Below are 12569 nucleotides of genomic sequence, written 5' to 3' on the forward strand. Positions count from 1 at the left end.
ATATATATATATATATCATCTCACATTATTTAAAGCATATATTTTTTATATATAAGGAGGCTGAAATTTGGCAGGCTCATTCCTTACAGCTTCCTTACAAAAGTTGAGCAGGTTTCATTTCGAAATTCTACGCGTAATGGTCATAACGGTTAACAACGTTTGCCATGTTGAACTTTCTTATTTATGGCCACATCTTCAAGAAATTTGGTACGCGGGTTCCCAACGCTAACTGAATCCTACTTACGTACATATATACGTCCATAGCCTGCAGCTCGGTCACCGTGTGAGGTGGCGTTGGGTCCCCCATCCCAACGCCTCCCACGTTGTTGGCTGCCTGCCTATATAAGGCCATCCATCACTCCAGTCTCTACATTCCCTTCCTTGCTTGCCACGGGATTCACGTCTCCCTACTGATAACTACAGCCTTTTTATTTAATCCAGGGCTTCTCCGCTGTTTTATTGTTCATTTATTACGATTATAGTTATTGTGTAGGTATTTTAGACTTAACTTTACATTGTTCAGGTACCCATTTCCTTTATCATTCCAACTGTACCCCCATTAACATGTCTATCGAGGTGATCACCATCGATCAAAGAACAGTCACTTACCGAGTGGTTTCCATGCCCGGAGATGGCGCCTGCCTTTTCTATTCTCTGTGTTACATATTGCACGGCCATATCAGGCTCACTCTTGATATCCATTGTGTCTTATGTATTGAATGACTGGACAGGTTCAAGGTGTGGACTGATGACGGCACAGGAGATAATTACAGTGGTGTGAAAAACTATTTGCCCCCTTCCTGATTTCTTATTCTTTTGCATGTTTGTCACACAAAATGTTTCTGATCATCAAACACATTTAACCGTTAGTCAAATATAACACAAGTAAACACAAAATGCAGTTTTTAAATGATGGTTTTATTATTTAGGGAGAAAAAAAAAATCCACATGGCCCTGTGTGAAAAAGTAATTGCCCCCTGAACCTAATAACTGGTTGGGCCACCCTTAGCAGCAATAACTGCACTCAAGCGTTTGCGATAACTTGCAATGAGTCTTTTACGGCGCTCTGGAGGAATTTTGGCCTCATCTTTGCAGAATTGTTGTAATTCAGCTTTATTTGACGGTTTTCTAGCATGAACCGCCTTTTTAAGGTCATGCCATAGCATCTCAATTGGATTCAGGTCAGGACTTTGACTAGGCCACTCCAAAGTCTTCATTTTGTTTTTCTTCAGCCATTCAGAGGTTGATTTGCTGGTGTGTTTTGGGTCATTGTCCTGTTGCAGCACCCAAGATCACTTCAGCTTGAGTTGACGAACAGATGGCCGGACATTCTCCTTCAGGATTTTTTAGTAGACAGTAGAATTCATGGTTCCATCTATCACAGCAAGCCTTCCAGGTCCTGAAGCAGCAAAACAACCCCAGACCATCACACTACCACCACCATATTTTACTGTTGGTATGATGTTCTTTTTCTGAAATGCTGTGTTCCTTTTACGCCAGATGTAACGGGACATTTGCCTTCCAAAAAGTTCAACTTTTGAAAAAGTTTCAACTTTTGGGACTCCAGCGAACCACAGTGAGAGCCATTATCCACAAATGGCAAAAACATGGAACAGTGGTGAACCTTCCCAGGAGTGGCCGGCCGACCAAAATTACCCCAAGAGCGCAGAGACGACTCATCCGAGAGGTCACAAAAGACCCCAGGACAACGTCTAAAGAACTGCAGGCCTCACTTGCCTCAATTAAGGTCAGTGTTCACGACTCCACCATAAGAAAGAGACTGGGCAAAAATGGCCTGCATGGCAGATTTCCAAGACGCAAACCACTGTTAAGCAAAAGAACATTAGGGCTCGTCTCAATTTTGCTAAGAAACATCTCAATGATTGCCAAGACTTTTGGGAAAATACCTTGTGGACTGATGAGACAAAAGTTGAACTTTTTGGAAGGCAAATGTCCCATTACATCTGGTGTAAAAGGAACACAGCATTTCAGAAAAAGAACATCATACCAACAGTAAAATATGGTGGTGGTAGTGTGATGGTCTGGGGTTGTTTTGCTGCTTCAGGACCTAGAAGGCTTGCTGTGATAGATGGAACCATGAATTCTACTGTCTACCAAAAAATCCTGAAGGAGAATGTCCGGCCATCTGTTCGTCAACTCAAGCTGAAGTGATCTTGGGTGCTGCAACAGGACAATGACCCAAAACACAGCAGCAAATCCACCTCTGAATGGCTGAAGAAAAACAAAATGAAGACTTTGGAGTGGCCTTGTCAAAGTCCTGACCTGAATCCAATTGAGATGCTATGGCAGGACCTTAAAAAGGCGGTTCATGCTAGAAAACCCTCAAATTAAGCTGAATTACAACAATTCTGCAAAGATGAGTGGGCCAAAATTCCTCCAGAGCGCTGTAAGAGACTCATTGCAAGTTATCACAAACACTTGATTGCAGTTATTGCTGCTAAGGGTGGCCCAGCCAGTTATTAGGTTCAGGGGGCAATTACTTTTTCACACAGGGCCATGTAGGTTTGGATTTTTTTCTCCCTAAATAATAAAAACCATCATTTAAAACTGCATTTTGTGTTTACTTGTGTTATATTTGACTAATGGTTAAATGTGTTTGATGATCAGAAACATTTTGTGTGACAAACATGCAAAAGAATAAGAAATCAGGAAGGGGGCAAATAGTTTTTCACACCACTGTATATGACAGCAACACTCATAACAGTCACAAAACAATTACATTAACAATCATGTTACGTTATTTTCAAAATGTTTTCTTTTCTTTTTCATAACATCTTTAACACACTACTTCTCTGTATATAATATTTCTCTCTATTATAAAAGGAAATCCTGAGAGGAGACTTTCTCAGAGATAAGTCTCATCTCGCGGGAGTTGAATTTTTGACAAGTCCCGCACATTTACAACCCCACCCACGGTCCAATCACTTCTCATTCGCGTAAATGCTATTGTCAGACACAGTTCCTGCACTCTCAGCTCCAAGCAGGGTCAGAAATAAAAGACAAAGAGTAGAAGACAAAGTTGAACGTCGTAAAGAGGTTAAAAAATGTTGGCGCGATACACATGCTGTTCAGGTTAGAGATTATGAAAGTACTAAAATTTGAAAGTCTCAAAGAAAATGATTATAGCAAAGATCGCATTAGTGCAGACAAACGGAAATTATTACTTGGTGAAATAATGGAACAGCGAAAAGAGATCAAATATATTGTTTGGATTTAAACTTTAAGTCAGAGACTTGTAGATCATATAATTGGTGTTGCCATCAGGGGAAAAGTAGTGTTTCTTCCCAATGAAGAGACGTACCCACGAGAATTAAAAGACTGGTTGGTTGGTGAAAGTGAAATTCACATACGAGAGCGGCAGAGATGTGAAGTTGCTGGCACGTAGCACAGGCTGGGGGGTTTGCAAGCGAAGTGAGCAGGGGGCGAAACCCCTAGTTATTTTAATAATATTAAATAAAATTCCATACATGCAAGTCAAGTTTAACAAAACTGGTTTGAAACAAATCGACCCCCACCCATGAGAAAAAGAGCTTGGCCAACAGAGTAGCACTTTAATAATAGTAAAAAATATGTAAATAAAAATAGAATAGAATAGAAAAAGAGGGGAGAGAATCTGCTTCGTCAATTTAAAAGCTTATTCTAAAATGTTATTGATCAGATCCTCTACGGTAGAATTTGGATTTTTTTCCAGTTTCAAAGAGTAGATAACAGCAGGTACCCGCTGACGTAACAGAGGTGAGTTTGGATTCTTCCACTTGAGCAAGACAAGCAAGTCTACGTGCCAATAGTGAAGTAAAGGCCATTACAGTTTGTTTGTCCTTCTCCACTTTAAGCCCCTGTGGGCCCACCAGACACAGCTGGTAGTGGATTAGGAGGGATTGGGACACCAAGGCTGTCTGAAAGGCTTTTAAAGATTTTGGTCCAAAATGATGTTAATTTGGTACACGCTGCCCAAAACACGTGGCCCAGTGAGGCTGGAGCTCGACTGCAAGGTTGGATCTTGACCGGGAAACATTTTGGTCAAATTTAAAACGAGAGGATATATAATTTTAAGTTGAATAATTGTATCATTTGCGCATATGGAGCTCCAGGTTTGTTTCTTTCATTTTTAAAGAGTATTTTTCAGTCTGTTTCTCCAGACACTTGAGGCTTATGACCATGCAGCAGAATGAAATCTCCATTTGTGGGAAGAGGCTTTGCCTGCAGCCGAGTTTCACTTTGAGATACGTTTGTGGGTCAAAAAAAGCCAAACGCACTAACGTTCAAAAGTTTGGAATCATTCAGAAATGTTTGTTTTTGATAGAAAATGTTCTGCTGTATTAATTTAAAATGCAGGCCGTATGGAGACGGTGGTTTACCACAGCAGAGTGTTTATGAATGGATTGAGAAGCTCAAACACGGTCGGACACGTGTTAAGCACAGAGAAGGAGCAGGACCCCCCCACTGACACCAAACACTGAGCAAGTCCATCGCACGATTGTGACGCACCGGCGAGGGCATCAGCCCCCAGGTACCCCTTCAGGATGGAAAATGAGGATCACTGCTCTTTAGTGCAGCCATCTTCTAGAAAACAGCAAGAGAAACGGACTGATCAGGTTGAACCCGGATGATGGTGACCACCGACACAATGCACGCGTGTGTGTGTGTGTGTGTGTAAAGCCATACCGTCAAACAAACACCATGATCGCAAAAGTGCGGATAATTACGGATTTCCATACATGGCGTACATTCTTGCTTTTTGTTTTTCATTGTTATGCAGGGTCAGTCTGGGCGGGAATGTTTGTTGGGCTCTGCCAGGAGGAACTCTGGGAAAGTAGTGTCCAGAGATTTGTAGTAAAATTGCCAAAGCTGATAAAAGAATAATACTGTAAATAAATGTATTGTGAAGTGTGACAATAATAAATCATTAAATATTCCATGAAGTATATGTATTTTGCTGCTCATTTCTTTATGTACTTAATAAACACACAGCCTGTGAAATGACACCTGTCAAAGGTGAGAGGGCAGGCTCTAGCGCCTTCTGTTTTTTGATTGGTGAATCATCGGGGGGAGCGCATGTTGATCTTTGGCACAATATGGGGGCCACATCTGCGCTTCGTTTTAATTTTTTTTTGCACTTGCGTCCCCCACACAGACACGCAGTCACACCTCAGCAGTCGCTGTTCTGCCCCACTTGGATTTACATTTCTTTTGTGTCTTTTTCATTCATTTGTTCACTACTGTTCATTTGTTACCACACTTTCAGCTAACATTGTCCTGACAAGTTATTATTTAGCAGGTAAGACTAACATATTTTGCTTTATTACATTTCAGAATATTTACACAATGTCTCTTTAAATGTCACTATGTTCTCTATTGTTTTGAGGTGAGGTGGGACAGACAAACCTGGCCATCACTACTAGGGTCCGACCCCAGCCCATAAAGAAGACAGGCCAGCAAGTCCTCTGCGATTCATTTGAATACACTCTGGAGAAGGCTGGTGGTATTATTTTAAATATTTTATTAGAATCTGATTACTGGCTTTCAGTTTTTTCTGCTCTGGTTAATGAATTCTTCTTGTGATTTTTGGGACACTGCTGCTTAGCATTGTATCCTGTACCTTCCCTTTTTTTGTAATTAAATATCCTCTTTAATAAAGTTGGTGTAGCCAGAGTCTACACCGTTCTTCCTCTGCTGAGACTTATTTCACGATACTAAGGATCTCTTGTAACTGCTGAACTTTAAAAGGCCTGAAAGCCTCCCATTTACCCAGACAGTCGGCCTGCCTTATCCTGGCAGGCTCATGGGGAGTCTAGCTTATTTTTTCATCTTTTGCTATTCTTGTGTATGCGAGTCATGAACAGTTGCTTTGCTTGCCTTAGGAATCCTGTGGTTCATCCCTCTAAAGTTCGGCCTCCAGCTGCAGGTCTCCCAGAATTCCTCAACCAACCACTAAAGCTCTCGTATGTTGATGGGTGAAAGTGACAGTTTTCATTTCAACGCATGCAGTGTCACTGAAATAAATAAAGAAATAGTTAAAGAAAGAAGAGGCCAAAAATATCAGATACCAGTAACGGCGCACGGCACGATAACATGCAGTGAATCCACTTGACCGCTCCTAGTTTTCCTCCCCTCTCTCTCTCTCTCTGTATGTTTATCATTGGTTTCCTCAGCGGCTGATGTGCTTGTTCCTTCCTGAGCAGCTCTTCTTTTCTTCACCCTAGCGGCCCGCTGCTTCTCTTTTGTCTGCACGTTTTCGCGTTAAAATGAAGTTAGTTTTTGTGTTGCAACTACTTTGTATATTTTTCTTAATTTTTCACTTAAGCGCCACAATCTGCCTCAAGAATGTTTAAAGATATGAAGAGGTAGGGGAAGTGACCGCGAAGGTGGTAGAGAATGAGAACGACGCACGGCCGCCCCGCTGTACGCTGCAGAGAGTTGATTCTACAATAAAATAAAAAGAGTAATAAAAATCATCACCCCGAAAGAAGATAGTAGACGTCACGTAGTATGTGTGTACCAAATTTCAGGTCAATCGGTGAAATGGTTTACGAGCTACCGGTGATTTAAAATCTTGGACAGACAAACGAACAGCCACGGTAACGTATTATATAAGAAGATATTAAATTACGTATGTGAACATATTATTGTCATATTTCTCGGTACATTTAATTGTCTCTTTAATATCCCTCCATCTCAGTTAAACAGCAGAACATTATGTTAAAATAAGAAGCATTTGACACCCCATAGCTTCCAGAAGCTTGAAATCGGTCTTAATAATAACTATCGTAACTCAATACCGGCACCAAATCTGTAAAGAAGTAAATAAATCAAGACATTAACACACGTGTCACCCAGCTGTGCTGCACTCTCCTGCCCGGGGTCTCCAACAGCCACACTGCCACCCCGGGTACACCCCACTCAGCAACATGGAGATAATGTGTAATAAAGGACTTCTCCCAGTGCTGGATCTGCAACCTCTTGTGCATTCAGGAGAACACATCCATACTTTACACACAATGCCTTAATCAAGCGGAGACGGAGTCTGGAGTGGGCCGTGATTTGCAGATTATATTTTGGAGGGGTTTCACCCTTGTAGTTTTGAGGATGCGGATATTGCAAATATTACTTTGAAGAGCAGGAGCAGAAGTAGAGGTTATGTCCACCTTGGAAGTCAGAGCGGGAGACTCTGGTCCACAGCCAGCCAATCAAACGGAAACATGCTGGTTCTGCATACAGCCCACCTCAAGCTCTGGTAGAACGATAATCCCATTTTGTAGAATGCTTGTATAGCACCATTTTGATTTAGCACCAGCCTACCATGCAAGACTACCTGGAGCACCACAAATGGCTGACCCTGGGACTTCACAACTGTGGCCCTTCCAGCCTTCAGAGAGAAGAGAGAAAGCGAGAGCCCTGACGCCGCAGTCACTCTGCTCATTCTCAAATGGCGTTTTTCTGGATTGCACACCAAGCAACTTTTCAAATTCAACATCAGTGTAAAGAGATCTGCCATTTTAACGAGACTCCCAGTTTGCCATCTAAAGCCGGTCTAACAGACTGTGACGTCACATTTATAATGACCCAACCCTATGTGACAAGCGGCCGAGGGCTCACCAGTCATCTTGTGCTTATTTTGTGGAACGACTTTTCCCACAGCGCATCTCCCCACACTGAAGAGCTAACGAGCTCGGGCGTACTCTTTGACAAACCACTTGACATAAAAAGATAAAAAAGGAAAACCCAAAAGTCTTTTTTTTTTTCTCTCATTTTTACTTTTTTCAACAAAGATAAATTTTCGGACAGAGGCAGTAAAATACATTTAGAAAACCATTCCTGCCCCACGTATGTTTGTAGTGTAGCTGCTTTTTCTCTTTGGGAACGGTTCCAGTTGAAGGAGGTACAGTATTGGTGTCTGCCTGTGTGTGCGTGTGTGTGTCATCGTGTGTACTCACACTCATTCTCACAGCTGCTAGGGTTTGGATCCACTGCTGCTCAGACGCCATTGTTACAGACGTCGGCGGGCTTTCCTCCAGTTTCACTAAAAAAGTTCACTTTGTGCATTACCAGTCCGTATGAATGCTTATGGATGTGCAGCAAAAGTCAAAAAAAATAAAGAAATAAATAAATAAGCCAACCCTGATGTGCTGCAGCAGTCCGCCGAGGGCAGCTTCTTTAACCACAAAATGGTCCGAGTGCAGGCCAGATTGGAAAAACAGTGGCAGACATTTTCCCTTGACATACAAGTACGTGTGACTGAGCACACACAGAGAGACAGACAGACAGACAGACAGAGAGATTAAAACAATACAGCATGGGCAAAACCAAAATTAAAAATGGATCATCATTCCAAACAGAAAAAGGACACGTCTAAAGAAAGTTTTCAGAGCTAAAACATTTTTTTTTTTTACTTTTCAGAAGAGTAGTAAAATTTTTTAAAAATATACTGAGACACGTATGTGTGCATGTACTGTAGATTACAGAAGCACACGATTACCATGCAAAGCTGCATGTGGTATGCACACACACACACACGCACACACACACACACACACGCACACACACACGCATGCATGTGTGTGCATTCATATGGATTTGTTACTTGATTAGTATTCTTTAAAAATACATTAATCCCAAAAATGACTCTTTTAATTAAAACTGAAATATTTCACAGCTATTAGCCTACATAGTAAGCAAAAGAAAAGAAAAAAAAAACACGAGAAAAAAATTAAAAAATTAAAATCAACTTTTTTTGCACCTCTGGTGGTTTTTGATATTCTGTGCTGCCAGGTCTGAATCCCTCAGTCTTCTTGCCCGTCTTTTCTGTAGTGTCAGTGTGCTGCAGATTTTCTTTGTGCTTACCAAGACAAGCGCCAGCACGGCCTTCACCTGCCTACCGAGGACCACCATGGCGGGTGAAATGCTTCCAGCTGGCACATCCCTCTTTCACGCAGGAGATGCCACCAAGTCCTAGGAGAGCACTGCATTGGAGCGTCGAATTCCCACTAAATTGTCTGCACTAAATGATCTCCTCATGGCAGCTTTACAGAGGTCCTTGTATTTGTCTTCACACAGCCTTGAGATTGCCTAAAATAAATGGTGGGGGGAGAGATGGTGAGAACAAACAGGCACTGAGATGACATACTGGATATACTGTACACTGCGAGCAAAAGTGCTTTCTCTGTACTGCAATTCAGAAAATTAACATGATACATGATAATATACGGTGGTTACAGTCATGCGAAAACTATACCCATGAAATATTTTTTCATTAACATATGTGAACATTACAACTTGATCGTTAATTAAATGGCATCTTTAGAAAAAAGCAATGTAATAAAGAAAAAAAACATTCAAATCTGACTTTGCAATAACTGACTCAACAAAACAGAAGATAAGCCATGAGAAAAGTAAGCCCACTCTTGTCCTTAATACTCTATATAAGTCGCATAGAAGTCGGGTCAATAAATCAAAAATAAAAATCAGACTCTGACTTATACGCCCATTCAAAAAATACGACACTTATTTCTCTCTTTTTATTTTTTTTTTATATTATATACAGTGGTGTGAAAAACTATTTGCCCCCTTCCTGATTTCTTATTCTTTTGCATGTTTGTCACACAATGTTTCTGATCATCAAACACATTTAACCGTTAGTCAAATATAACACAAGTAAACACAAAACGCAGTTTTTAAATGATGGTTTTATTATTTAGGGAGAAAAAAATCAAAACCTACATGGCCCTGTGTGAAAAAGTAATTGCCCCCTGAACCTAATAACTGGTTGAACCACCCTTAGCAGCAATAACTGCAATCAAGCGTTTGTGATAACTTGCAATGAGTCTCTTACAGCGCTCTGGAGGAATTTTGGCCCACTCATCTTTGCAGAATTGTTGTAATTCAGCTTTATTTGAGGGTTTTCTAGCATGAAGCGCCTTTTTAAGGTCATGCCATAGCATCTCAATTGGATTCAGGTCAGGACTTTGACTAGGCCACTCCAAAGTCTTCATTTTGTTTTTCTTCAGCCATTCAGAGGTGGATTTGCTGGTGTGTTTTGGGTCATTGTCCTGTTGCAGCACCCAAGATCGCTTCAGCTTGAGTTGACGAACAGATGGCCGGACATTCTCCTTCAGGATTTTTTGGTAGACAGTAGAATTCATGGTTCCATCTATCACAGCAAGCCTTCCAGGTCCTGAAGCAGCAAAACAACCCCAGACCATCACACTACCACCACCATATTTTACTGTTGGTATGATGTTCTTTTCCTGAAATGCTGTGTTCCTTTTACGCCAGATGTAACGGGACATTTGCCTTCCAAAAGTTCAACTTTTGTCTCATCAGTCCACAAGGTATTTTCCCAAAAGTCTTGGCAATCATTGAGATGTTTCTTAGCAAAATTGAGACGAGCCCTAATGTTCTTTTTGCTTAACAGTGGTTTGCCCTGGAAATCTGCCATGCAGGCTGTTTTTGCCCAGTCTCTTTCTTATGGTGGAGTCGTGAACACTGACCTTAACTGAGGCAAGTGAGGCCTGCAGTTCTTTAGACATTGTCCTGGGGTCTTTGTGACCTCTCAGATGAGTCGCTCTGCGCTCTTGGGGTCATTTTGGTCGGCCGGCCACTCCTGGGAAGGTTCACCACTGTTCCATGTTTTTGCCATTTGTGGATAATGGCTCTCACTGTGGTTCGCTGGAGTCCCAAAGCTTTAGAAATGGCTTTATAACCTTTACCAGACTGATAGATCTCAATTACTTCTGTTCTCATTTGTTCCTGAATTTCTTTGGATCTTGGCATGATGTCTAGCTTTTGAGGTGCTTTTGGTCTACTTCTCTGTGTCAGGCAGCTCCTATTGAAGTGATTTCTTGATTGAAACAGGTGTGGCAGTAATCAGGAAATTGAACTCAGGTGTGATACACCACAGGTAGGTGATTTTTTAACAAGGGGCAATTACTTTTTCACACAGGGCCATGTAGGTTTGGATTTTTTCTCCTAAATAATAAAACCCATCATTTAAAAACTGCATTTTGTGTTTACTTGTGTTATATTTGACTAATGGTTAAATGTGTTTGATGATCAGAAACATTTTGTGTGACAAACATGCAAAAGAATAAGAAATCAGGAAGGGGGCAAATAGTTTTCACACCACTGTATATATATTGCATAAACATTATTAGGAACAGTCTATATTAAATGGCAAGGGACCTTGACCTCATTCTGTTTGTTGTCTTAATTTTTTTGTTAAAAATATTTTTGCAAGAAGCCTAAAGTAAAATATTAAAAATAAAATAGAAACGTAAATGACAATACAGTAAGTATAATTAATATTGCCTTAGTGTGAAACTTTATAACAATCTGTAATACACAATTTCTGAAGAAGATATTTAGGAAAATGTTTTTATTTTTTTACCTCAGGAAATTTTTCAATAAAATTTCATTATAGACAACATTTCTTGTAAACACTCTTGTTCAGGACCATCTACAACGTTGACAACATCATCTGTAAAATTTCTAACTCCTGATAATGCAACATATAACTGACCGAGGCTGAATGCTGGTTCTGACAAGTAAATGGCAACTTTTTCTAAGGTTTGCCCTTGAGCTTTATTAATTGTTATGGCTAATGTAACTGGAAATTGTCGCCTTCTTAAGGTAAAGGGTAAATTAGTAGAGGATGGAGTAAAACTCAATACGGGGAATATTCTGACGCTCATTTTCTTTTTTTTTTACAATCGATCCATTTGCTCGTATATTTCTTTGTCTTTCAGCCTTTCTTTTGTTAATGTTTACTTGCGGAGCTGACCGTTCTTCCAGGAGACGTTGCTTACATACGATTTGAGTGTCTGTGTCTTTTGTCCTACTTGACGTGTCCTTTTTTTTGGGTGGCATGTTGTTAGTAGATAGTTAGTTAGTAAACATGCACGGGGCAGTATGTGTGGCGTCTCCCCAGCAATGGATTTTATGTACGCGGCCGCAACTACCCAATCAGCACTCTCCCTGGCAATGCTGTCCTTTATTTGCTTATCATGCGCGCCCGCAGCTACGCCATTCATGGTGTGCTCAGCTTCCAGTGCGTTTGTGTCGCATCGAGCCTCGCGCATGCACACTTCACCAAAAGAGACAGACAGACAGACACAGACACACGGGTTTTATTAAAGAGTATATATACGAGGGATATCCAGAAAAAAAGGTTACAAGTGCCCTGGAGGATGCAGGGAATTTTTTTTTTTCGAAGGTTGGCATACCTGCGTGTAGGGGGGTCCTAATGGTCAAAATAAGCCCGGACCGCGTCAGTCAGCTGTGAAATGTCATCACAGCAAGCGAGTTCGTCAGCCTCTGCTGAGGCCGTTTGCTCCACCTACCGCCGATGCGAGATTCGTTCGGTCATCAAGTTCCTCACTTTGCGTCGTGAATCCGCGGCCGAGATCCATCGTCAGCTTGTGGAAACTTATGGACCTGAGGTAATGTCGCGTCAGCATGTTTACAAGTGGGTTAGGTCGTTCAAAGAAGGTTGCACTGACACTCATGACGAAGAAAGGAGTGGGAGACGGTCTCTCGTTTCAGAAGAGCTTCTG

At 41.2% G+C, this 12569-nt stretch overlaps 2 protein-coding genes across 3 annotated transcripts in view; one reads left to right on the top strand and one right to left on the bottom strand.

Moving 5' to 3' along the window:
* plekhm3 (pleckstrin homology domain containing, family M, member 3) overlaps window positions 1-7831 on the top strand; it is a 149430-nt gene extending 141599 nt beyond the window's left edge. The window contains exon 11 of the mRNA XM_039755304.1: window positions 5392-7831. The gene's annotated coding sequence lies outside the window, so the exon portion shown is untranslated. The remainder of the gene's footprint in view (window positions 1-5391) is intronic.
* A 219-nt stretch (window positions 7832-8050) lies between these two features.
* The window catches only part of ccnyl1 (cyclin Y-like 1), a 69094-nt gene continuing 64575 nt past the window's right edge, over window positions 8051-12569 (bottom strand). For both annotated transcript variants that reach the window (XM_039755307.1, XM_039755310.1), the window contains one exon: window positions 8051-9087. In XM_039755307.1, the coding sequence (XP_039611241.1) occupies window positions 8971-9087 (117 nt within the window). In that variant the 3' untranslated portion in view covers window positions 8051-8970. The remainder of the gene's footprint in view (window positions 9088-12569) is intronic.

The sequence above is a fragment of the Polypterus senegalus genome, chromosome 6 (genome assembly GCF_016835505.1).
Source record: "Polypterus senegalus isolate Bchr_013 chromosome 6, ASM1683550v1, whole genome shotgun sequence".
Taxonomy (NCBI): Eukaryota; Metazoa; Chordata; class Cladistia; order Polypteriformes; family Polypteridae; genus Polypterus; species Polypterus senegalus.